Source organism: Lepidochelys kempii, chromosome 1, assembly GCF_965140285.1.
Source record: "Lepidochelys kempii isolate rLepKem1 chromosome 1, rLepKem1.hap1, whole genome shotgun sequence".
Classification (NCBI taxonomy): Eukaryota; Metazoa; Chordata; order Testudines; family Cheloniidae; genus Lepidochelys; species Lepidochelys kempii.
The window spans coordinates 159,573,286-159,600,795 of record NC_136380.1 but is presented as its reverse complement, the minus strand read 5'-3'; the positions used below and the strand labels follow the sequence as shown (position 1 = coordinate 159,600,795).

Here is a 27,510-nt window from a genome sequence, read left to right as displayed (position 1 = left end):
CCCAGGAGACATAGGGTGACGGTTACCTGAGCGGGCTCCATGCTTGCCGTGGTATGGCGTCTGCACAGGTAACTCAGGAAAAAAGGCGCGAAATGATTGTCTGCCCTTGCTTTCACGGGGAGAGGGAGGGAGGGAACAGGGGCCTGACGATATGTACCCAGAACCACCCGCGACAATGTTTTAGCCCCATCAGGCATTGGGATCTCAACCCAGAATTCCAATGGGCAGCGGAGACTGCGGGAACTGTGGGATAGCTACCCACAGTGCAACGCTCCGGAAGTCGACGCTTGCCTCGGTACTGTGGAAGCGCTCCGCCGAGTTAATGCACTTAATGCACTTAGAGCATTTTCTGTGGGGACACACACACTCGAATATATAAAACCGATTTCTAAAAAACCGACTTCTATAAATTCGACCTTATTCCATAGTGTAGACATACCCTGAGGAACTGGGATGGGAGAATCCAAATAGCAGCCCTACTTCTAGCAGTTCTCTCAGCATGATGAAAACCAGAAGCCTGACTGCAATGCTTCAAAGACAGTCACTTGTCTATTTAGCTAGACCTGTCATAGTCACTAGCATTTTAAATACCCTCTCCAGCAAGTATTAGCATAATCAAAAATTAATATTTAAGAGCTAAAATGAACACAGATTATTACCTGGCAGGAATCCTTTCCTCCTTCCAGATACCCAGCACATATCATGGTAGGCAAAACTAAGCCATTATAGAAACTGGCAGAATTACATCTAGAACGTTGTATTAAAGGCACCATTACGGCATTCAAGACACCTGAACTTTTACCTAAAGTTGAAACATAAACACACACAAAAATGAAGTTAGAACAGGTCTCAGATTGTCATGTGTAGAAGTTACAAAGTTGCTTTCAGTGGTTCACAAGATCAAAAACAAGTCAGCAATGCCTTGGCATAAACAGGGACATTTGATTATAAAAAGAACACATATTAAAAACCACTTTTTGAAGATGACAATACTTTATCCTGAACAAGTATGTTAAAATGCCAGAACATAAAAACTGCTAGCACAGCTGTAAGTTGATCAGTTACCCGCAGAACTATAGGAGAGAATGAACCTACAAGGTGTTGAACCTCCCTCCCACAACTTTTTGCAAGTTCACTAGGAGTTGGGGTGCCCTGCACCTTACAGGAGGCACTTGACACTTTCCCTAATCAGGCTCCACCCTCCTCCATGGCCTGAGAAATCTCTGCTTTTCCCGCTCACTGCAGCTTTACTGCAACTCTGTCTTGTCCCAAGGAGAGCATCAAGAGCCAGAGGATATTCCCTCTAGCGAATATAAACACTACACCACACCACCCTCATCCACTCCCAGACAAAAATCCACACTCCCCTCCCTCCCCCCCACACACACAAGGAACTGCTGTAGAATGCACCCCACTACTCTGTCACATGGGTGGGGCACACGGTCACTACAGTGTTTCGAGCCCCTGCTAGCAGAGATACAGAAGACTGTCCGATTGCTAGACTGCCAGGATGATCCTAGTTTCCTTCCCCGCCCCCTTCCTGCACTAATATTTCTAACCCCATACTTAGTTGAGCTGCTTTGCAGACTGGTGTGGAGAGACAAGTTTCTTGACAATACCAGACATTTTTCCTCAGAAAGACGACAACAAGACAGAGCGAGTGACAGCAAGTTGGCAGGGATCTTTCAAATTGTCTCCTACCCCATGAAAGTTATCAGCATACCGCGGATGAAGAGCATTTTTTAGTTTAGTACAAATGTAGAACAAAACTAGACATGTCCCAGTATTTTAGAACCAGAAGTCTCACCCCCTTGGTGTTCTGCTCCCCATCCAGATACCCAGCACTGTTGATTAGGTTGGAACATCATTCCAGGGTTAGGCAAACAAACAGGTGCTACAGTGTCTGGGAAGTAAGAATATACTGGTGATTAGCAAGCCTAAGTGAGAGAACATAAATTTAAAAAACAAATTCTATTAGAGGGTCTTCCACCCAGGAGGAGACCCATGCTACACTGAATACTAGGGACTCCAAGTACACGCTAGTGCTTTTAAATATAAAGGCTCCTCCCCTGTCCATTTAGCTTCCTAGCATCTAAGCAACTATTGTGGTCATAAAAGCTGCCAACCTGAGAACACTGAGACCTCTTTATCCACAAGAAGCACAGGATGGGTAAAAGGAGTGTAGGCTTCCAAATGTTTCTAAGCCTTGACCTAAAGTTTCAGCCTCTGGGGATTCAGAGGGAGGTTAGTTCCCTCTCCATCACTCAAGTAACATTTAATCAACAAGTTAATGCCAACTGTTTTGAGAGGGTTTCTTTTTGCGGGGAGGCCAGAGGGAAGAAGACATGGAGACGAGACACTGATCCACTAGGACACAGACTGAGGGCAAACATTGGTCAAGAATGCTTAATTCACATGAGCATTGTGTACTTTCCATGCAAAGTCCTATTGAAATTAGCATGTTGCTTCTTCCACAGATTCCAAATAGGTTGTGCACAGTAGGCATACGAGCAGTAGAATATTTGTTAAGCAAACCTTTGTTTGCACCTTAGCATATAGGGCTCATGCTATTCCTAGTGAACACACACACTTGCCTATCACCAGCAGCAAAGGGGAGTTTTCTTCATGCTAGTTTTGCCATTTCTCCAAGTGCTATACAATGTTTTTCTTCATTGCATCTTGTTAGAAAATCTTAGGACTTCAGGTAATTTGAAGAAGTCTCTTGAATGCCTTAAAATTTGGGGCACTGGAGCAGAGAGCATCCTCTCTGCCATCTCTCTCTGGGTTCACACTATGCTTGGTCTTCCAGTTTTCACTTCTAGTTTGGCCACTGTGCTTCATTTAAAAAAATGCCCATCTCAGTTTTGCACGCTCTTCAAGGATCTGAAATAGTTTTGCTTCTTCCTGGAAACTGTTTTAGGTCTTGATCCATTGTGCACTATTTAGTTAAGGGCAAGGTACAGAAGTTAGTAGCAGGGCCTGGGAGTTATGTACACCGGAATGGACTATGTTTGTTTGATTTTAGTAGTTCATTTTCAAGTGCTTTATAGTGGAAGAACTGTATGCTGTTTTGAGGGAGAGGACACTAGGAGTTATAGCTAGTCTGAAAATCCCTGATGAATTGATTATGTGGTACACACACTCTGGATTTAGAGAGTGTTTCCTTATGTACCTCCTCTTTTCATAAGAAGATCACTCGTCACATTTGATGTGCAAAGTTCCATATGTTGCCATATATTCCTTGCACGTACAGACTCTCTGGAAGGCCACTATGGGTAGTTAATAGAATGACCAGGTCATCAACATACAGCAAGGATTTAATTTCTCATTCATTAAGAATCCCGGGTTCCAGTAGAGTTGGCAGATCATTTAAGTGTACTTGAAGAGGGTAGTGCTGACATTACATCCCTGCCATACCTGCAGACTCTGAGAAAAACATATTTTTTAATTGGGTGTCAATTTATCACAGTTTCTATTTTGTAGCAGCTTAGTGTTCAGTCCTGGTTCGCTGACTACATGTTATTAAAATATCTTCCCATGCTTTGTATTTTTCTCATGTTTTTTAAGTGTCTGCAGAGTAAGCCCTTCCTCTTTAACGGCTGACACAATTTAAAAAATAAATAAAAGGGGGTGGGCAATTTCTGCAGCCGAGCTTTTGGATTTTAGCACAGAACAAGAGAATACCTACCAGTAAAACTCAGCGGTGTCTGTAACTTCATCAGGGCAACATCATTGTCTTTAGAATCTGAATCATAATTTGGATGGGAAATTATGTTCTGCACCCTGGATCCACTTCTCTCGCGCATTTCCTTTTGCGTCAGAATCCCAGCATACACTCTCCAGTAGTATGGAGAAGAAAGCTGTCTGGAGAGTAAAATAAGGTTAGACTATATGCTTCTGTATTAAGCAGAAGCCCCATCTTCTTTCTCCTGCAACAGCCAAATGATTTCAGATCTCATTGACTTTTTACTGTGAATGGATAAGCATGCACATTGAACTATCACCTGTTGTTCCCAATCCTTCTTCGGTTGCCAAATTTAATAGCAAGAAGAGTGTTAATACATTTCATCTATATGTGGCAATGAAGCTGGGAAAGCCAGTGTTCATAATGGAGATGGTAGTGAGAGAAGAAACAAACAGTACAGAAATCCAGGCACAGACATTCCACATTTTACCCACAATGTGAAGATGTAGACATACAATATAAGAAAGAGACAGTCACATTTTTGAAGTCTTGGTGCCATTTCAGTGACTGACCATGAAGACAGCAGATCACGATGGGATTCACAAGGGGGCCTAACTACCAAAATGTAGTTCTGGGGGACGGAACCCCAGTTATTAGGGAGAGACAGGTAATAATAATGTGGGATTCAATTATTAGAAATACAGATGGTTGGGTTTACGATGACCAGGAGAACTGCAGAGCAAATTGCCTGCTGGGAGCAAAGGTTGTGGACCTCTCAAGACAGCTAGATAAACTTATGTGCTAGGCTGAGGAGGACCCGGTGGCAGTGATACATGAAGGCACCAACGACATAGGGAAGGATAGGCGAGAGGTCCTGGAGGCCAAATTTAGGCTGCTAGGAAAGAGATTGAAGTCCAGGACCTCCATGGTAGCATTCTCTGAAATGCTTCCAGTTCCACATGCAGGACCAGTTATACAGGCAGATCTGCAGGGTGTCAGTGCATGGATGAGATGATGGTGTTCAGAGGAGGAATTTAGGGTTAGTAGGAAGTGAGGGACCTTTTGGGAAAGGCAAAGCCTATACAGAAGGGATGGGCTCCACCTAAACCAATATAGAACCAGACTGCTGGCATGTGAAATTTAAAAGGCTATAGAGGAGTTTTAAAACTAAGGGCTGGGGGAAAGCCGACAGGTGCAAAGGAGCACAAGGTTCAGACAGACACATCCATAGGGGAGGATTTATTAAAGGGGATAGATACCCTATATCCTAGCAAAGAGGAGAGGATAGAAGCTGATAAAGAAAATGAAAGAGAGTCCCATTTAACTGCATCACATGAAGGCAGATAACCAAATACTGACAAATTTTACAAGTACTTGTATATAAAATGCAAGAAGTCTAAATACAAAGATGGGTGAACTTGAGTGCCTGATATTAAAGTAAGGATTTTGACAGAATGGGCATCCCAGAAACTTGGTGGAAGAATGATAATCAAAGGGGCACAGTAATACAAAATATATAGGAATGACAGGATAGGTCGCATTGGTGGGGGAGTGACACTATATGTAAACAAAAGCATAGAGTGAAAGATCGTACCAGTCTTAAATGAATCAAACTGTACCACAGAATCTCTATAGATAGAAATTCCATGCTTGAACTAGAGTATAGCAGTAGGAATATACTACCGACCCCCTTACCAGGATGGTAATGGTTATTGTGAAATGCTCAGGGAAATGAGATAAACTATTAAAACAGAAAACCCAATAATAATGGGGGATTTCAATTATCCCCATGTTGATTGGGTACATGTCACCTCAGGATAGGATAAAGAGATAAAGTTTCTTGACATCTTAAATGACTGCTTCTTGGAGCAGCTAATCCTGGAACCCACAAAAGTAGACACAATTTTTGATTTAGTCCTAAGTGGAGCACAGGATCAGGTCTAAGAGGTGAATATAGCTGAACTGCTCGGTAATGAATTACATTATGGTTGTTAATGTAACATCCTTGTAGGGGGGGGAAATTCCAAAGAAACCCACCACAGTAGTATTTAATTTCCAAAAGGGGAAGTACACAAAAATGAGAAGGCTAGTTAAATGCAAATTAAAAGGAACAGTCACAAGAGGGAAATGCCTACAAGCTGCGTGGAAACTTTTTAAAAACACCATAATAGAGGCTTAAACTATATGTATACCCTAAATAAAAATAAAAAACAGTAAAAGGATCAAAAAACCACCACCATGGCAAATCAACAAAGTAAAAGAGGCAGAGACAAAAAGACATCCTTTAAAAATTGAAAGTCAAATCCTACTGAGGAAAACAGAAAGGAACAAACTGACAAGTCATATAATTAGGCAGGCCAAAAAAAGAATTGGAAGAGCAACTAACTAAAGACACAAAAATTAACAGTAAATTTTTTTAATTACATCAGAAGCAGGAAGCCTGCCAAACAACCGGTGGGGCCATTCGCCAACTGAGGTGCTAAAAGAGCACTCAAGGAAGACAAGGCCATTGCAGAGAAGATAAATGAATTATTTGCACCTGTCTTCACTGCAGAGGATGTGAGGGAGACTCCCACACCTGAGCCATTCTTTTTAGGTGACAAACCTAAAAGACAAACCCAGACAGAGATATCCATAGAGGAGATTTTGGAACAACAAATTGATAAATGAAACAGTAAAAATTACCAGGACCAGAAGGTATGCACCCAAGAGTTCTGAAGGAATGCAAAGAAGAAATCCAGAATAACTGAGATATGTAACCTATCACTTAAATCAGCCTCTGTACCAGACAGCTATCTGTGGATAGCTAATGTGATGCTGATTTTTAAAAAAGGTTCCAGAGGTGATCCTGGCAATTACAGTCTGGTAAGCACAGCTTTAGCCTCAAGCAAATTGGTTGGACCTATAGTAAAAAACAGAATGATCAGACACAGATGAACATGATTGTTGGGGAAGAGTCAACACATCTTCTGTAAAGAGAAATCATGCCTCACCAATTTATCAGAATTGTCTGAGTGTGTCAAACATGGACAAGGATGATCCAGCGGATACAGTGTACTTGGACTTTCAGAAAGGTCCCATACCAAAGGCTCTTCAGGAAAGTAAGCAGTCATGGGATAAGAGGGAAGGTCCTCTCATGGATCAGTAAGTGATTTAAAAAAAAAGATAGGAAACAAAGGGTAGGAATAAATGGTGAGTTTTCACGGTGGGGAGAGGTAAACAGCAGGGTCCCTCAAGGATCTCTACTGGGACTTGTGTTGTTCAAAATATTCCCAAACAGCATATATTGCACATAACAGCACATATTGCAAACAGCAAATTTTCAAACTACCCTCTGACAAAGTGATTTTTCTTTAATAGTGTTAAAATGGTACGAAGTTAGAATACCATAGAACATACAACCAGATTGTCTCTCCCCACCCGCCACGTGCACATGCAATCAGTGAAGATGTGCATGCAAATGAGGGGGGAAAATTGATCCATTCAGTTTGAAATCCAGAAGGAGTTCTCTTAGATTGGACTTCCCCTACAACCTGAAGTCAGTATGTCCACATCCCAAAAATCTACACTCAACCGTGTCTGTTGTGCAATACCAGAATTCCCTCACTTTGGGGAACCAATTGACAGAATGCAGTAGTTTAGGACTTACCCTTCTACACAGTGAGCAGCTGTCACTATCCATTCAGGGGTGATAATGGAGCCTCCACATACATGGGAGCCTTGGACTTGAAGGCTGACCTGCCATGGCCATTCCTTCAGCTTTGCAGCACTTCCACCCACAATTCTGCCTGAAGGATTCACATTTTTACGGGATAAGCCACACTCTGAAAAAATACACAAAGATGGGGTGTGTGGGAGAGAGATTGTTTTCAACTATTATTGGCTGCACGTCTCAGGATAATGATAACTCAAAAGTTATGCTGGGATTTTCCCATTTAAAAAACCACCACCAGTTAACAAGGTGGAGAACAGGAACTCTGGAGGCTGAAGATTTTAAATGCAGTTTATCAACAAAAATGCGTCATGACCCTCTGGATAGGTCTTTGTAGAGATTGAATCCAGGACCTTTGGCTCTAAAAGTATAAGCCTCTGCTGCCTGAATTAGAGGGTCAGAGGCAGGAGCAGACCTGTAACCTTCCTTATGGGGTCCATCTGCTAGAGGGGGATGTAGACTCACACTGGTATCAACCTAGATGACATACGTATAGCTTCTTTACTCTCGGTGTGTTATTTGGTAGCTTTTTTAATTGTCTGCCATTTAAACTAAATTAGTGTCTAAATTAGGCAGGATCAGTAGTCTCACAAACTCATGGGTTCAAAATTCCATACTAAATGCCCAATTCTCACTTCACACTGCTCTTGCAGTGTGAACTATTGCAGGTAGATGCTGGCCTCTAGATGAGAAATGAAAGTGTGGGTCCTTTTAACTATGAGCATTTCAGGTGGAAGACAAACAAACCCAAATCAGGGATACCCCCAGTATATAGGATTACTGACCCTCTTCCCCCAGAGGGTTTTTTTTTTTTTTTTTGGAATGTAAGTCTATATGAGCTGTTGCTTTCTGCTTACCACTAGAATGCATAACATTTCAGAGATTTCCCCTTCTCCTCCCCCCAAGGTACTTGGTCTCCAAGTTGCATCCTTAAAAATCTCACTACTGAAGAAATGGAGAGGAGTCACCAGGTTACTTCTTTAACAGAAGGACGTGGGACTAGCTTAACTTTTCATTCCACCTTTCTTCCCATCAAACTTGGAGAAGGTATGTGGAGGAGGTGGATGCATGATTACTTGTAAATGACTGACACAGAAGGGTGACAATTGGGGCGGCCTTAGAAGAACTGCATAACTATATGAATTTGTACCATGCTGTCACACATATGAGTATTCCTGTACTAGACCCTGCACAAGGGAAAAAGAAGAGCTCCCATACTCATAGATATAGGCTGAAAAGCCAGACATCATCGTATTCTGATCATTCTGGATTCTACGTATAATTGTAGGGATAAATATAACACAGGACTGGAAGGGATCTCCTGGGTTATGTTCAGCCACCATCTATTGCAGACAATCCCATCATAAAATATGTATTATGAGTTAATATATAAAAGACATAACAGTTATGTGAAGTATCATTACTACAGATACAAGAATCTGTCCTTAGATGTTTGCCGGGATGGCAGACTGTCCTTGCAAAACTATATAACAAAATGTCCCTTATTTATTTAGAACAAGGGACCTTCCCATAAAGGTAAGGGGAAAACTACACTTAGGCACAAGCAGAACTGAGGAGGGACCTTTTCTCCCCTCTGAGCCACAGAGAATAAATATTACTATGGGTAAGGAGAACATCCACAGGTAGGAGTAAAAGAAGCTAGAAAGGACGAATGTTTCACTAACTGTCAGGGATTCATAAAAAAATTTACACTATGGGCAGGTTATTCCTCAATTGCCCATTACAGGATTTTTTGGACTTGCCTCTAAAACATTTGATACCGGCCACTGTGAAACACAATTCTGGATTAAATGGCCTACAGGTCTGATTTTTATATGGCAATTTCTATATTAATTTAATCTTGGGTAGATTATTCAAAGGATCTCATAAAGCCTGCAACAATATAGTTAGACAAAGAAAATTTGGGATCCAACATCGTGCTTGTCTCCCCTAACTCTCCCCCAATCTGCTAGCCCCCCCCAAGATTCTGCACTTCAACTACAACCAAGACGCCTATCCCATCAGAATAAGATGTGCTTCAACACACAGAACCCTTGCGCAGCTGATTTCTAGACAATGACCGGAAGCACAGACAAATGAAAAAGTTATATTCTTCTAAAGAAACAGAGAACACTTACCTATGCACCGCAGAGATACCACTTTTCCAGACGCACAATAGTCACTAAAATAAATCAGCATACGGTTAGTCTTTATAGTGCATATAGTGCTTAGCAAATGGCAGTCAGAGACAAGTCTCCAGCCACAGCAATACACTGTTCCCTCCATCCAGCCACACTTGTCCCCTTCCCCCATTCACTCACTCTCTCTCTCTCTCTGACTGCCCTGCCAGTGCTCACACGACTTTCACTTCTGTTTCCTCCATTCACAGCAACAGCATTAGTGGGAAGTAAGCAGCTCTGATTGTAACCGGCAAAAACATAGAACTCTGAGGCACATCAGTACAATGAAGAGAGTAAGATGAAGGGCACTGGAAGAGAGGTCTGATCACACCAGTCCCTATTACTCATGGGGTGGAGGGTGGCCCTCGGTCCTTCATACAGCAATATTTTAAAAAATAAAAAGGAGAGGGAATTGGTGAATTTTCTAAATGCACCTGCCCACATACTGGGGAACTGAAATGAGAACATACGTATGTTTCATAAAGTAGTTTAACTTGGGGTCTGCCACTCTTGAAGGTGTCCTTTTAACTCTGTTACATGCATATTCATACAACTCTAAAAAAGTGATACCAAAATAATGCTGTGTGTCTTAATACTTTATGGTTATTACCACTCTAAACGCAAATGTTCATATAGTAACTAACATCATGAGTTTTCCTCAGAACAGTCTTTTGGATGGCGTGCAAAGAATAGAATTGAATGCAAGAGGGGAAAATCAAGTGTCCTCAAGAAATCAAGCTTTATTAAGTGAGCCCTGAAAAATAACCTTTAACGAGACAGTGCCAGGAATTATTCAAAAGTTGTGGATTAAATATAACGAACAGCAGTTATTGTGATCAGCCACAGGAAATTCTCTCCCCCACCCATTTTAAAAAAATAAAGTAGAGCAGGGTGGATAATGGATTTCTTGGTTCACTAGCGTGTCTGGAAAAAAAGTCAAAAACTTGTTTGTGGTCAAATTAAATATTTTGTTTGACCAGAAACAAACAAACAGTTGCATTTAAATTTTGACCATTTTTTAAACATTTAATTTTTTTTTTTAAAGGAAATTTTGAAAGAAAGTCATTTCAAAACAAAAAAACTAAACAAAACACCCATACAAATGTTTTGATTTTACTGGCATTTTTTTGCTTTGTTTTTTCCCTCCACCCAAACCAATTTGGCAAAAATCAATATGAATTGATGAAATATTAAATTGTCACCAAATCTGCATATTTTGCCAATAAAAACTTTATGTAAAAAATTTTGTCCAGCTCTAATAATTCCCATCAGAGGCGTTTGCATCACAGTAATGGTGGAAGCCACCTTACTTCCAATACTTAAAAGTAAACAAATATTAAAAAATGCTTATATGAAATATAAATACCTGTTATACAGTTTTTTGTATAGATCTATGTTCCCAGCACTTGTATTCAACCTCATAAAGTTTGTAGAACCTCTTTCATGTGTTATTCCTTGACTATAGTAATAAGACTTTCTGTATAAAACAAAATATTTAGTAAGAAACTCAAGGTATTTCAAATCCTAACAGAAAGTTCCTTTTAGTAATGTAAAACTTTCCACCAATCTAAAGCTTATAACATGAACCACAATGTTACGGAATACTACATCATAAGAACCACAAAGGCACTGTACTATGGCAGAATTAAATTTTAGTTTCTAAGTAACTATTCACTATGTCCACTTTTACAGTCAAATAAGACCTTGCTTTCATCTAACATTTTTTCATGGTGAAGATCGCCAAATTCTGACCAGACTAAATCAATCACTCCAACCACCTCAGGAATAGAAATGCAGCAACAGCAGCCCATCTGCATTTGGGAGTCTTTCCGTCCCCCACCCCTCACTCCCAACAGCAACAACATAGATAATTATAGCTACAAAGGATTTCAGGTAGATAAAAAGAAGTTACTGTAGTTGGAATTTGTACAGAAACTGGTTAAATGTCAACATTCTTGTGAAAGAGCACAATGAAATCTTTAGTATCCTCCAAAGGTCAGAGTGTCTGTGTAATACTGGTCACAATGAATAGGTTTTTTCTATATGGTTTTAAATTCAGACAGCACTATCAGTCCAAGAGGACCCTAAGCAAGCACGGTGTGTGCGCGCGTGCATGTATTGATGCACAAACACATCCCACAACTATTGTATATGGCATATGCATTACATGGTTTTCAAGAAATGTCACTTTGATTCAGCATCGCCTACTTGTTTTTGTTTTAACTGGACTATTTTCATGAAAATTAGACTAGCAACAGAAAAAGCAGTAACTGATTTTTTTGCTGCAGGTGTCCATTCTTTGAAAAATTTAATGGAACAGTTGTGTTGGCTGTACATCTTTCACGATTAGATCGTTATACTTACACATTATATCCCATGTCTTTACAAGCTATCTTTCCATAGTTATTATTCCAGTCATCTTGACATACTGGATACCAGGATTTGCTGACAGATGAATAGACCTCCAGGATAAAATTTGGTCCATAGAGTCTAACTGCAATCAAAGAAGACAATATTGCTGACCATCCTGTTCAAAGCCTATGATTTTCATATTCCTAAAAAGTATTTTGCACCTACTACTCTTACAAGCAAGAGTACTAGAGCTGCAAGATTAAAGAAAAGATAGAAGGATAACGTTTCAGTTTACTTCTTCATTTGACAGCACTTTGTGGATAGATAGTTTCAGGTTTTTTCCTGTATATTCATTTTTTAAAACCTATAAATAAAAAATGGGATTGTGACACCACAAAAGTTGTCAGGGGCTCTACAGACAGGTGTAGCACCTGAAATTACTTTTTGCTTTTAAAGAAAAACTTCCAGTTGATGCGATATTTTGACACACTTTTTGTGAAGTTTTCATGTACTGGATTTTGACACGTCATTTTAATTCTTTTTTCTAAAGCCATGAGTTACTACCTTAAGTCGTATTTACATTTTAAATGTTCATTTCTTATTGTATGAATATTTTACAATTAGCACAACTCTTTCCCATGCTCCACCCTCAGCTTGAGTGAATGGCAATAACAGATAAGCTGATGAAAAGATAAGAAAATTATGTCCTGTACTAGTATAGGTTTCAGAGTAACAGCCGTGTCAGTCTTTATTCGCAAAAAGAAAAGGAGTACTTGTGGCACCTTAGACTAACCAATTTATTTGAGCATAAGCTTTCATGAGCTACAGCTCACTTCATTGGATGCATACTGTGGAAAATACAGAAGGTTCTTATACATACAAACCATGAAAAAATGGGTGTTTACCACTACAAAAGGTTTTCTCTCCCCCCACCCCACTCGCTTGCTGGTAATAGCTTATCTAAAGTGATCACTCTCCTTACAATGTGTATGATAATCAAGGTGAGCCATTTCCAGCACAAATCCAGGGTTTAACAAGAACATCTGAGGAACGGGGTGGGGAGGGGGAAACAAGGGGAAATAGGTTACCTTGCATAATGACTTAGCCACTCCCAGTCTCTATTCAAGCCTAAGTTAATTGTATCCAATTTGCAAATGAATTCCAATTCAACAGTCTCTCGCTGGAGTCTGGTTTTGAAGTTTTCTGCTGTAATATCGCAACTTTCATGTCTGTAATCGCGTGACCAGAGAGATTGAAGTGTTCTCCGACTGGTTTATGAATGTTATAATTCTTGATATCTGATTTGTGTCCATTTACTCTTTTACGTAGAGACTGTCCAGTTTGACAAATCTTGGGAGACAGGCCAGTTCTTGCCTACAGACAGCCCCCCAACCTGATCACAGGGCCTAATAACATCAGCCACACTATCAGAGGCCGTTCACCTGCACATCTACCAATGTGATATATGCGATCATATGCCAGCAATGCCCCTCTGCCAGGCTGGACCAGGCTGAGGTTGATGATGGGATGGAAATTGTTGAAATCATGGTGGAATTCCTCAAGGGCTTCTTTTCCATGGGTCCAGCTGATTAAGATGTCATCAATATAGCGCAAGTAGAGGAGGGGCGTTAGGGGACAAGAGCTGAGGAGCTTTGTTCTAAGTCAGCCATAAAAATGTTGGCATACTGTGGGGCCATGAGGGTACCCATGGTCCAGTCCACACAAGAGATCCACTTCCTGGACACTACAGTGCTAATAAACGATGGTCACATAAACACCACCCTATACCAGAAACCTACTTACAGCTATTCCTACCTACATGCCTCCAGCTGTCACCCTGACCACACCACATGATCCATTGTCTACAGCCAAGCTCTGCGATACAACCGCATTTGCTCCAACCCCTCAGACAGAGACAAACACCTACAAGATCTCTATCAAGCATTCTTACAACTACAATACCCACTTGCGGAAGTGAAGAAACAGATTGATAGAGCCAGAAGTGTTTCCAGAAGTCACCTACTACAGGACAGGCCTAACAAAGAAAATAACAGAACGCCACTAGCCGTCACCTTCAGCCCCCAACTAAAACTCCTCCAACGCATTATTAAGGATCTACAACCTATCCTGAAGGATGACCCAACACTCTCACAAATCTTGGGAGACAGGCCAGTCCTTGCCTATAGACAGCCCCCCAACCTGAAGCGAATACTCACCAGCAACCACACAATAGAACCACTAACCCAGGAACCTATCCTTGCAACAAAGCCTGTTGCCAACTGTGCCCACATATCTATTCAGGGGACACCATCATAGGGCCTAATAACATCAGCCACACTATCAGAGGCTTGTTCACCTGCACATCTACCAGTGTGATATATACAGAAAAACTTCAAAACCAGACTCCAGCGAGAGACTGTTGAATTGGAATTCATTTGCAAATTGGATACAATTAACTTAGGCTTGAATAGAGACTAGGAGTGGCTAAGTCATTATGCAAGGTAACCTATTTCCCCTTGTTTTTTCCTACTACCCCCCTATCCCCGTTCCTCAGACGTTCTTATTAAACCCTGGATTTGTGCTGGAAATGGCCCAACTTGATTATCATACACATTGTAAGGAGAGTGATCACTTTAGATAAGCTATTACCAGCAGAAGAGTGGGGTGAGAGGAGAGAAAACCTTTTGTAGTGGTAAACACCCATTTTTTCATGGTTCGTATGTATAAGAACATCTTCTGTATTTTCCACAGTATGCATCCGATGAAGTGAGCTGTAGCTCATGAAAGCTTATGCTCAAATAAATTGGTTAGTCTCTAAGTGCCCACAAGTACTCCTTTTCTGTACTAGTATAGAAGATCACAAAGCAAAGATTTTAACATGGAGGAGCTTGCCCTATACCATCTAGCCCTCTTATGTTTCTGATTTGAAGAGAGAGTGTGTCAACGAGGGAAGACAGAAAAAAAGAGTTCAATATGAAAAGTTCAAGAGCAAGATAATGGTTGGAATAAGCTATACTACTGTAAAGAGACCCAATTATACAACCAAAAAAATCAGGAAAAATCATCAGCTAAGTGTCAGTACTATGCAGAATAGGTCAGAACAGCAGAGTTCCAAAAGCAGGTATAGGTAGAGCGCTAGTTGGGAGGGAGGCGGGGGCCGTTGGTGTGGGGGTTTTTTATTATTATCGTCATCATCATTATTACTGACAAAAAAAAATTTTTGGTCAGAAAATTCTGATTAGTTAAAACTGAAACTTTTCCAGTAAAGGTTCAGTTTCAATAGTCCAGGATGGAATCTCCGGTCAGAAAGAGACTGACGATAACCACTACCCTAAGTAGTTAGGGTACTTAACCGGGATGCGAGGCACTCTAGCTTAAATCCCTGCTCTGCCTAAATTGGAGCAGGGACTTGAACCCAGGTCTCTTACCTCCCAGTGGACTGTTCTGGGCTGGATAGCTAGTTGTTTCTCTCAAGAGTTGAGGGGTGTCTGTTTCAAAGGTCTCTCTCTGAAATCTCAAAAACTTTCATGGGACAGGAAAACTGTTTCTTGCCCAGCTTTAATGACAGGATCAAATGGAGCAATAAGAAGAACAGGAGTACTTGTGGCACCTTGGAGGCTAACAAATTTATTAGAGCATAAGCTTTCGTGGGCTACAGACCACTTCATCGGATGCATATAATGGAACATATAGTAAGAAGATATATATATATATATATATACACACACACACACACACACATACAGAGAAGGTGGAAGTTGCCATACAAACTGTAAGAGGCTAAGTAATTAAGATGAGCTACTATCTGCAGGAGAAAAAAATGGAGCAGTGTGTCCTCTTCAAGACCATTTTCTGGAAGTCATGTATTGCAGAAAACAGATATTAAAAACAAGATGGATGTGGCTTTTGAGTGTACACATTAGTGACTACAACCAGCTCATCACAAAAGTCTCCCTCTCTCCATTTCTTCAGCAGAAATCACCAAATCAGTTAAACAGCCTCCTACGCTGAAAGTTATGTAAAGCATTCTTTGGAAGGTGAAGCTTTTTGGTGGCAGTAGTAAGCTTCCAGATTTGTTTTGCTTTTGTTAGATTGGCACACACTAATATGAGACAGGTGGATTTTTTCCACGGGGAAGGCATAAGAACATAAGAATGGCCATACTGGGTCAGACCAAAGATCCATCCAGCCCAGTATCCTGTCTGCCAACAGTGGCCAATGCTAGGTGCCCCAGAGAGAGTGAACCTAACAGGTAATGATCAAGTGAGCTCTCTCCTGCCATCCATCTCCACCCTCTGACAAACAGAGGCTAGGGACACCATTCCTTACCCATCCTGGCTAATAGCCATTAATGGACTTAACCTCCATGAATTTATCCAGAGCTGGTGGAAAAGGAAGTTTAATAAGAAGTGAGCCAAGCCAGGTCATTGAACTCAAGCAGATAGTATCACCACCACCCCCGAGATTGTTGTAAGAAAACAGCTACACAATAGGTAATGCAGACATTTCTAGGGCCTTGTCTATGCCTTGGTCTACACTAGGAGTTGAGGTCAAATTTAGCAGCGTTAAATCGATTTAACTCTGCACCCGTCCACACAATGAAGCCCTTTTTCTCGACTTAAAGGGCTCTTACAATCGATTTCCTTACTCCACCCCTGACAAGGGGATTAGCGCTGAAATCGGCCTTGCTGGGTCGAATTTGGGGTACTGTGGACACAATTAGACGGTATTGGCCTCCGGGAACTATCCCAGACTGCTCCATTGTGACGGCTCTGGACAGAACTCTCAACTCAGATGCACTGGCCAGGTAGACAGGAAAAGGCCCGCGAACTTTTGAATGTCAATTTCCTCTTTGGCCAGCGTCGCAAGCCGCAAGTGACCATGCAGAGCTCATCAGCAGAGGTGACCATGATGGAGTCCCAGAATGGCAAAAGAGATCCAGCATGGACCGAACGGGAGGTACGGGATCTGATCACTGAATGGGGAGAGGAATCCGGGCTTATCAGAACTACGTTCCAGTTTTCAAAATGCCAAAACATTTGTCAAAATCTCCCAGGAAATGAAGGACAGAGGCCATGACAGGGACCCGAAGCTGTGCCGCGTGAAACTTAAGGAGCTGAGGCAAGCCTACCAGAAAACCAGAGAGGCGAACGGCCGCTCCGGGTCAGAGCCCAAAACATGCTGCTTCTATGATGAGCTGCATGCCATTTTAGACGGTTCAGCCACCACTACCCCAGCCATGCTGTTTGACTCCTTCAATGGAGATGGAGGCAACACAGAAGCAGGTTTTGGGGATGAGGAAGATGATGATGATGAGGTTGTAGATAGCTCACAGCAAGCAAGCGGAGAAACTGGTTTTCCCGACAGCCAGGAACTGTTTCTCACCCTAGACCTGAAGCCAGTACCCCCCAAACCCACCCAGGCTACCTCCCGGACCCGCCAGGTGGAGAAGGTACCTCTGGTGAGTGTACCTTTTAAAATACTATACACGGTTTAAAAGCAAGCATGTTTAATGATTAATTTGCCCTGGCATTCGCGGTTCTCCTGGATGTACTCCCAAAGCCTTTGCAAAAGGTTTCTGGGGAGGGCAGCCTTATTCCATCCACCATGGTAGGACACTTTACCACTCCAGGCCAGTAGCACATACTCGGGAATCATTGTAGAACAAAGCATTGCAGTGTATGTTTGCTGGCGTTCAAACATCCATTCTTTATCTCTCTGTGTTATCCTCAGGAGAGTGAGATATCATTCATGGTCACCTGGTTGAAATAGAGTGCTTTTCTTCAGGAGACACTCAGAGGAGCCCGTTCCTGCTGGGCTATTTGCCTGTAGCTGAACAGAAACGTTCCCCTCTGTTAGTCACGGGGAGGGAGAGGGGCTAGCCACGTGCTGGGGGGGATGCAAAATGCGACCTTGTAACGAAAGCACGTGTGCTATGTATGTAATGTTAACAGCAAGGTTTACCGTGAAAGAGTGTACCCATTGCTCTGTAAAATGTGTCTTTAAATACCACTGTCCCTTAATTTTTATTCTCCACCAGCTGCATGTGTTTCAAGGATCACAGGATCTTCTCCTTCCCAGAGGCTAGCGAAGATTAGAAGGCGAAAACAACACACTCACGATGAAATGTTCTCTGAGCTCATGCTGTCCTCCCACACTGACAGACGAATGCATGGAGGCAGACAATGTCAGAGGCAGGAAAGCACAAAATGACCGGGAGGAGAGGTGGTAGGCTGGAGAGAGGGCTGAAGCTGAAAGGTGGTGACAGCGTGATGAGAGGAGACAGGATTCAATGCTGAGGCTGCTGGAGGATCAAACTAATATGCTCCAGCATATGGTTGAGCTGCAGGAAAGGCAGCAGGAGCATAGATCGCCGCTACAGCCCCTGTGTAACCAACCGCCCTCCTCCCCAAGTTCCATAGCCTCCTCACCCAGACGCCCAAGAACGCAGTGGGGGGGCCTCCAGCCACCCCACCCCAGAGGATTGCCCAAGCAACAGAAGGCTGACATGCAATAAGTTTTAAACTTTTAAACTTTTAAAGTGCTGTGTGGCCTCGTCCTTCCCTCCTCCACCACCCCTCCTGGTGCTTCTCTCCTCCTCCACCCCTCCTGAGCTACCTTGGTAGTTATCCCCCTATTTGTGTGATGAATTAATAAAGAATACATGAACGTGAAGCAACAATGACTTTATTGCCTCTGCAAGCGGTGATCGAAGGGAGGAGGGGAGGGTGGTTAGCTTACAGGGAAGTAGAATGAACCAAGGGGCAGGGGATTATATCAAGGAGAAACTAACAGAACTTTCACACCGTAGCCTGGCCAGTCATGAAACTGGTTTTCCAAGCTTCTCTGATGTGCACCGCGCCCTCCTGTGCTCTAACTGCCCTGGTGTCTGGCTGTGCGTAGCCAGCAGCCAGGCGATTTGCCTCAACCTCCCACCCCACCATAAATGTCTCCCCCTTACTCTCACAGATATTGTGGAGTGCACAGCAAGCAGTAATAACACTGGGAATATTGGTTTCACTGAGGTCTAACCGAGTCAGTAAACTGCGCCAGTGCACTTCTAAACGTCCAAATGCACATTCTACCACCATTTTGCCCTTGCTCAGCCTGTAGTTGAACAGCTCCTGACTACTGTCCAGGCTGCCTGTCTATGGCTTCATGAGCCATGGCATTAAGGGGTAGGCTGGGTCCCCAAGGATACATATAGGCATTTCAACATCCCCAATGGTTATTTTCTGGTCTGGGAATAAAGTCCCTTCCTGCAGCTTTTGAAACAGACCAGAGTTCCTGAAGATGCAAGCGTCATGTACCTTTCCCAGCCATCCCACGTTGATGTTGGTGAAACGTCCCTTGTGACCCACCAGTGCTTGCAACACTATTGAAAAGTACCCCTTGCGGTTTATGTACTCGCCGGCTTGGTGCTCCAGTGCCGAGATAGGGATATGGCTTTAGTGTATGGCCCCACCACAGTTAGAGAATCCCACTGCAGCAAAGCCATCCACTATGACCTGCACATTTTCCAGACTCACTGTCCTTGATATCAGCAGATCTTTGATTGCGTGAGCTACTTGCATCACAGCAGCTCCAACAGTAGATTTGCCCACTCCAAATTGATTCCCGACTGACCAGTAGCTGTCTGGCATTGCAAGCTTCCACAGGGCTATCGCCACTCGCTTCTCAACTGTGAGGGCTGCTTTCATCTTGGTATTCTTGTGCCTCAGAGCAGGAGAAAGCAAGTCACAAAGTTCCATGAAAGTGCCCTTACGCATGCGAAAGTTTCGAAGCCGCTGGGAATCGTCCCAGACCTGCAACACTATGCGGTCCCACCTGTCTGTGCTTGTTTCCCAAGCCCAGAATCGGCGTTCCACCGGATGAACCTGATCCATTAGCACCATGATGCCCACATTGCCAGGGCCCGTGCTTTGAGAGAAGTCTGTGTCCATGTCCTCATCACTCTCGTCACCGCGCTGACATTGCCTACTTGCCCGGTTTCGCTTTGCCAGGTTCTGGTGCTGCATATACTGCTGGATAATGCGTGTGGTGTTTAACGTGCTCCTAATTGCCAAAGTGATCTGAGCAGGCTCCATGCTTGCTGTGGTATGGCATCTGCACAGAAAAAAGGCACGGAACGATTGTCTGCCGTTGCCCTGATGGAGGGGGGGCGACTGACGACATGGCTTCCAGGGTTGGCTTCCAGGGAATTAAAATCAACAAAGGGGGTGGCTTTGCGAGAAACAGAATGGCCCCCTCAAGGATAGAACTCAAAACCTCAAGGATAGAACTCAAAACTGGGTTTAGCAGGCCGTTGATTTCACGGAGGGAGGGAGGAGAAAATGAATACAAAACAAATCTGGTCTATTTCTGGTTTTGATCCACTTCACCTATCTTTATACATCTTGCTGGCAGCAGACTGGGCAGTACGACCGCTAGCCATTGTCACCTCCAGGGTGCTTGGCAGAAGACGGTGCAGTATGACTGCTGGCCATCATCTTCTGCTGGCTGCCGATTAAAAGACAGTGCACTGCTGGTAGGACTGAATCGCCATGAGACGAAACTTAAAAGGGAAATTACCTGGCTGAGTCACTCCCATGTTTGCCCAGGCGCCTCTGACCTCATCGAGGTCGGTTGAAAGAGGACCCAGGACTACGTCGACGACGGCTACCAGTCATACTGCACTGTCTGCTGCCAAAAGGCAATAAACTGCTGCTGTGTAGCAATGCAGTACCACGTCTGCCAGCACCCAGGAGACATACAGACAAGCGGGCTCCATGCTTGCCGTGGTATGGCGTCTGCACAGGTAACTCAAGAAAAAAGGCACAAAACTATTGTCTGCCCTTGCTTTCACGGAAGGAGGGAGGGAAGGGGGGCCTGACGATATGTACCCAGAACCACCCGCGACAATGTTTTAGCCCCATCAGGCACTGGGATTTCTACCCAGAATTCAAATGGTCAGCAGAGACTGCGGGAACTGTGGGATAGCTACCCACAGTGCAACGCTCCAGAAGTCGACAGTTGCTTCAGTACTGTGGACACACTCCGCTGACTACATGCACTTAGAGCATTTGTGCGGGGACACACACAATCAACTGTATAAAAACGCTTTCTACAAAACCGACTTCTATAAATTCGACCTAATTTCGTAGTGTAGACATACCCTACATTAGGAAGTTGCACCAGTTTAATTTAAGGTGCGATTTTAAACTGATCTGGCACAAAATCCTGTGGAGGACATTTTGATTTGGTTTAAGTATGAGTTATTTTAGTCCAGCAACTCCATTAGCAATGGACTTAAGCTAACTGATATTAAGCCACTCTAAAACCAAAAGACAACTGTCCATACAGGGATTTGAACTGGTTTAACTAAATCAGTTAAAGTCACACCTTAAACTAAGCTAGTGCCACTTTCTAATGTAAATGAGGGCTAAGGAAGGAGAAGTCACCAAGAGGTTTCCAAGAACAATTTTACCTCTGCATACTTGAAATACTTACCACATCGGTTTTCATCTTCACCATTGGAACAGTGGACCACTCCATCGCACCACTGAGATGGTGACACACATGTTCCTGAAGATCCACACACTATTGATGAGCCAAAACAGCTATTGGCCTCTGCAAGGGGATCAGAGTGGAAAGGAGATAGGTGATAGGTGTGGGGTCATTAAAAAGGATCCTTAAGGTAAGAGTGAGCCACAAATTGTTATGATTTCTGCTGAGTTTTCTAGGAGAATATCAATTTAATCAAGGCATATGTTGAAAGAGCTTTTGATTGTTTGTACAATTTGGGGAAAGCACATACAAAACAACTATGGACAAGAGGGCTGGTAAAATGGAAGAATGTATATTCTTCTATTCTATTGCACCTGTTGCCAGAGGTAACTGTCAAGGAAACTTTTGTTTATTAGCTAGTTAAACCTGATGGTGATAACCGTGAACTAAACTAGCACCATTAAGCTCACAGCTGGCACTGAAGATTAATTTATAAATGAAAAAGGCAAGAAATTAATATAGACTAACTGCCACCACTAGATATATACCATTTTTAAACAGGACAGGATTTTTTTTTTTAAAACACTATTTTTTCCCATACAATCAAAGGTTGTAAAATATATTGAAAAATAAATTTAAACCTCAAAGACAGACCTGCCGGGATACACTGTTCACTTTATAAGGGCAGCAGACCATTAGATGAGAGGAATACATGAACCTCTTTTTAAAATAACTTGCTTTTCAGAGATTCAGCATTCTGTAACTGGTGTGATTAATGCATGCGGTGGATATTAAAATAGGTATTAATATCTAAGCAGGCATTCCCCATTTTGGAAGTGTTCTCAATTATAAATTTTCATAGAGTTTAAGGCCAGAAGGGACTATTAGACCATCTAGACTGACCTCCTGAATAACGCAAGCCATTAAGTTTTACCCAGGTGCCCCTGTTTTAAGCCCAGCAACAGGTGTTTGACTAAATTTAAGGAAATTATACACATATACTTAACAGCCTGCTTGGGAGCCAGATTTCTGTTAGGATGCCAATTAAGTAGCTTATTCCATTTCAAATCATCACTATAAAAATGAGGAAAAGTTTCTTCTTGTGAGGAGGAAGTGAATTCAATATCAAGCAAAATCCACTCTGTACTGAATGGGTCATTCTGCAATTTTTTGTATATGTTCATTAAAACTGGTCCAAAAGTGTTATATTTTCCTCTATGAAAAACTTCAAACTTCGGGTGGAGGGGGTCAGTGTTTTTCCCTCCCTTACACCCAACCCCAGAATTCCTTGGTCTTCCAGTTTGAGAGTTGAAATATTCTCTTTTTTGAATTCTCCCCCTCACTCTTCTTCACCTGTTCCTTTCACTATCACCATCTCACACACACACTCACTCATGAAAAAGGTGTGGGGAAGAAAAAGAAGAGAGGGCAAAAAGCCCCAGAAAACTACAAGATTTTCAGTTCTTCCCACCAGAAAATTTTTACTAAAATGAACATTTGTGTTTTAGTGGAAAAGTAGTTTCTTCACTGAAAAACTGCTTCAATTAAACTATTTGAACCAGCCCTAATATTAGGAGATGGAATAGAGGGTCTGATTTTATTTTATATTTTTTAAAGAGCTAATGAGTTCTCCTGACTCCACCTGAAGTAAGTGGGAGCTGCTGGTGTTCAGCACCAGAGTGGTCCAGAGGAGGTCTATTCCATTTGCAGACAGTTTAAGGAAATGCGTTCACATTTGACACAGGAAGTTGTGTTCGGTGTGTCTGCACCTCCAACTGTCTACCTCTGCCCCAGACCCGAAATCCTTCTCTTCAAAAGTTTAGTGAAAACCAATACATCTCCACAAAACATTTCAGCTTTGACAAAACAGCATATTTCATGGAAATAAAGTGCTCCAATCAGTTCTATGCAGCACTTGTGAAAAATTAGTCAGGCCTAATATGTCTACCATACCTGATCCTTCCTTTCTTCCCTTCACGGTTGCAGTTAGGGGGAAGCTGTATAACTTAAAACCTCACTCCAGAGGCTGCATATCCAGGAGCGGCCCTAGACTAGCTGCCAGCAACTGGTGCCCTAGGTGAACCATGCAATCGGTGCCCCCAGCCCCCAAGCCCCAAGGGCAGATCTAGGCTGAGGTTTTTGGTAAACTGGGAAACATTTTGCCCCTTTTTTCCTTCTAATATTTTTAAGCTTTTTTTTTTTTTTTTAATAAACAGAGGCTTAATTATTCGGTTTGTCCGTCCATCCAACCAACGTTTCTGAGATCTGATAAAAAGACACAAAATTTTCAGAATAAATTTGTACAAGACAGTTAGATGATATTTCAGTCCAATTTCAAATAAAAATGCATTAAAAATGTTAATTATAATTTTTATTACTACAAATCTGAAATCGTCCATTACGTTATCCTGCTTTAACTGCCATTACCACCACATCCAATGTAGAAAGAAATAAGAAAACTCTTCAATGAACTTTAACCTGTATTTACAAAACACTTCAAATAAAAAACTCTGTGCTCTTAAAACATTACTTTTCCTTTCTTTAAGTTTTGAAAATTCAGTCACGAGTTCTTTTAGATCCAGTTTTCCAGTTATTTCATGCTCTATTGACAAACTTCCGTACTTCTTCACGAGTGGAACGTTTCTTAAGTTGTCTTGAAAAAGCCTGAAGCTCACTACACAAATCTGTAGCATCAATGTCTTTTGAATTTTCATGAGTCCATGCAGACTCCAGTTTTATACAAAATTCTCTTATCTGTTTTTCTGTTTTCTTTTGAAAGCTGTGGATATCATATAGAAAGCCAAGTATGGACTCTAGCTGCTGCATCTGTTGAAATCTTTCATCAACCAAGTGAATAGCAGTATCAAGGACTGAAAAGTAGAAATTCACTTTGAACCTTTGTTTTGGGTTCTGAATGGGTGTGTTTTGTCAGTCATACAAAAACTGCTGTTTCTTTTGCCGAATGCGAACTGGCTCTGGTTCAAATTCTGTCGGAAAGTCTATTTCTTCACCAAGCTCAAGAGACTCTACCAGTGTTCTTTTGAACCCTTCATCACTTCTGAATTCCTCCAGAATATTTTTAGTTTGCTGAAGTTTTTGAATAGCAGAACGTATGTTCAAGTTCTTTTCCTGAAGCTGCTTACTAGTGAGGTTAATCTTGAAAAGGAATTTATACCACAAAATGAGTGAAGTCACAAATTTGAACTTGGAAAGGCCATTTGCAAGAGCTTCTGCATCTGAACGTGCCTTATTGCCAGATGACCCAGTAAAGGTAGTATCAGAAATTTCAATTCGGGCTTCATAAATGTTTCCAAGTTCATAGCGAAGAGGCGTCAAAGCATCAATGCAACTCTCCCATCTTGTCTGACAAAGTGGTTTCACAGTTAGAGAATTCACATGGTGAGTCAGAATCTCCCAATGGCGTGTTGAGCCTGAGAAAAAACACAAACATGTTGCACTGGGTGAAAGAAACTGCTTGCCTCCTAACAGCATCATTGACAACCAAATTCAGGGAATGTGCATTGCAAGGAACGAAAAAGGCCCTAGGATTGATTTCCATCATTCTCCTTTGCACGCCAAGTCTTTACCCTTCCTATTACTCCCATTATCATAGCCTTGGCCATGTAAGTTTTCAACAGATAATTACACTGTTTCAAGCTCTTGTAGAATAGTTTCAGTCATAAATGCTCCAGTCGTCTCCTTCAGTGGTAAGAAACGCAAAAAATGTTCCTTTATGAGCACGCCGACATTATCTTCATCTGCAGACTTTTCCATATCCACAAAACGAATGATCGTCATTTGTTCAACATGAGTCACATCTGGTGTACAGTCCAGTATTATTGAAAAGTATTTTGCAGAATGGGCAGCTTCTACAATGTTCTTTTTAATGGCATTTGCTAGGATTTGAATCAATTCATTCTGCATATTTTTTCCTAAGTAATGAACCTGTGTTTCATGATCAGTTATTTTACATAGATGGTCCTTCATGACTGAATCAAACAAAGCGAGGTATTCAACAAATTTTTTAAAAAGTTTCCATTACCTGGAGTATATAAATTTTTCACTTCTACCGCGGCCGCAGAATGCTAAATTTTGCCCACCAAGAACTCTCACTAAAGCAAACAGACGCTCTAATATTTGTTGCCAGTATTCTTCTTTCCTCGATCACACGTAAATTTTCTTCGATAGTTTTTCCTTTTTTCAATCATAATTCAAATTCTTTCCAATTTTGAAAACATTCCAAATGTTCTGTACTTCTTTCATGTGAAGAGAGAATTGAAGAGATGTTTTTCCAGTCCTTTGAACCATTTTCAGTAAGTGATGTACCAATTGCTTGATTTCTAAACAACTTGCAGCAAAAGCAAAACAGAGTCCTTCGACACTGAATATTGTAACCAGTTTCGATGAATTTCTTCCCCATTAATGAGTTTCCTCTTGTAATGCTAAGCAGAGAATTTTCTTTTATTTCCATCCTTAGGAAAGGAAAATTCGCGAACTTTTTTGGGTCCATGTTCCACGAGAAGTTGCCGCATACTGTCATCACATCTGGGCTATGAAGTTGGGTCCCCTTACTGTAACTTGTTTGTAACTTCCTCATCCTTTCTTCTTTCTACTTCATTTACTTCAAATTCTGCATGTCTCTCTGAAGATAAATACATTTTCTCCACTTCCATATCAGTCTGATGCTGTGAGCTGCCTTCATCTAGAAGTAAGTTTCCATCATCTTGGGTTTCCAAACTGCTTCCATGCTATCCTCCTCTCCAAGTAAAATTCCTTCATCTGGATGCTGTGAACTGCTTCCATCTTTATTTGGATTAAAAGAGAAGATATTTCAGGAAGGATCCCTGCTGTTTTGCTTGGTCCTTTTCCTTCTCAGCCTTTCATTTACGATACTCAGTTTTTGAGCGTTTTCTTTTTCCTCTTTCTGCCATGGGGCATGTTACGTACTAACTGTGTTCCTGACTGCAAGTATTATAGCATTAAGGATGGCTGACCCACCACATGGTTGGCAATTTAAACCACATTTAAGCAGGGAAAAGACATGTTGGGATTGCTGCAAGGTCCAATGATTAGTAACATACACTCACTCACCTCTTAAAACAGTTAGTTACAGCATTTACATGGAAACAAAATGATCTTTTTTGACATTATAACCCAACATCGATTGTTTGGAAACTAATCCCCTTCCTCACGGTTACCCACTTGGAGTGTGACGTCATCACTTTCTTAGTCTATTAAGCGTTAACGCTGTTACTTTTCTTTTATGGACCTTATTTATTACATGTGAACCAGTTATAACAAAGAAAAAGTTCATCATTATAGAGCCCAATAATAACGCTAAGGTTTAATAATGGATTTATAATGCTGAAAGACATTATTCTTTATTCTTTGGCACCAAGAAACACAATTTTCCACAGTATTCACTCAATTCTTAACCATCTACCAGCGACATGTGTTAAAATGACCGTTTGACACGTATCAATTGGTGATATCTCCACTCTACATGAATCTCCAGCTATGTGACCTTGATGTATATTCGAGTTAGGTGTCACTAGCATTGCAGCTCTTGCTGCTGGAGGATGCGTTTCATTGTGGCTGAGTTATTGCTTATCAAAATTGTGGAGTGGGTCATCTTGACCCTACGTTGCAAATTGAAAATATATATATATATATATATATATATATATATATATATATATATATATATATATATATATATATATTCGCTAAAATATTATTTTTGCAGTAAACAAAAGATTTGACATTAATAAATTCTCAGAAGTGTAGAGAAATTATCATTCATATTCCCTCCATATGCACACAAGAATTGAAATAATGACATCTTCGTTATTTTATTTTTTCCCTCAAATTTGGTGCCCCATTTAACTTGGCACCCTAGGCAACCGCCTAGTTCACCTATATGGATGGGCTGCCCTTGTGCATATCAGTAGTCTCTTAGGTTAAATTCATCCCACTACACAGGGCTCACGCAAAGCCCAATGTCACTTAGACCTTATAAATGCCCTTTGCTCTGGGGTAAACTGCACTCTTAATCCTAGTGTGACGTTATCTGATTAAAATATGACCATATAGAT

The 27,510-nt window shown here is 41.7% G+C and overlaps 1 protein-coding gene across 6 annotated transcripts in view; it reads right to left on the bottom strand.

Moving 5' to 3' along the window:
- The window catches only part of TMPRSS2 (transmembrane serine protease 2), a 54,950-nt gene that overhangs the window by 8,530 nt on the left and 18,910 nt on the right, over positions 1–27,510 (bottom strand). For 5 of the 6 annotated variants that reach the window (XM_073360158.1, XM_073360178.2, XM_073360128.2 and 2 more), the window contains exons 6-13: positions 21,419–21,538; positions 11,942–12,071; positions 10,944–11,054; positions 9,536–9,579; positions 7,335–7,509; positions 3,689–3,864; positions 1,808–1,903; positions 660–802 (exon numbers count right to left, since the gene is read on the bottom strand). In XM_073360158.1, coding sequence (XP_073216259.1) covers positions 660–802; positions 1,808–1,903; positions 3,689–3,864; positions 7,335–7,509; positions 9,536–9,579; positions 10,944–11,054; positions 11,942–12,071; positions 21,419–21,538 — 995 coding nt within the window. The remainder of the gene's footprint in view (positions 1–659; positions 803–1,807; positions 1,904–3,688; positions 3,865–7,334; positions 7,510–9,535; positions 9,580–10,943; positions 11,055–11,941; positions 12,072–21,418; positions 21,539–27,510) is intronic. The other variant, XM_073360197.2, reaches the window with a different exon arrangement.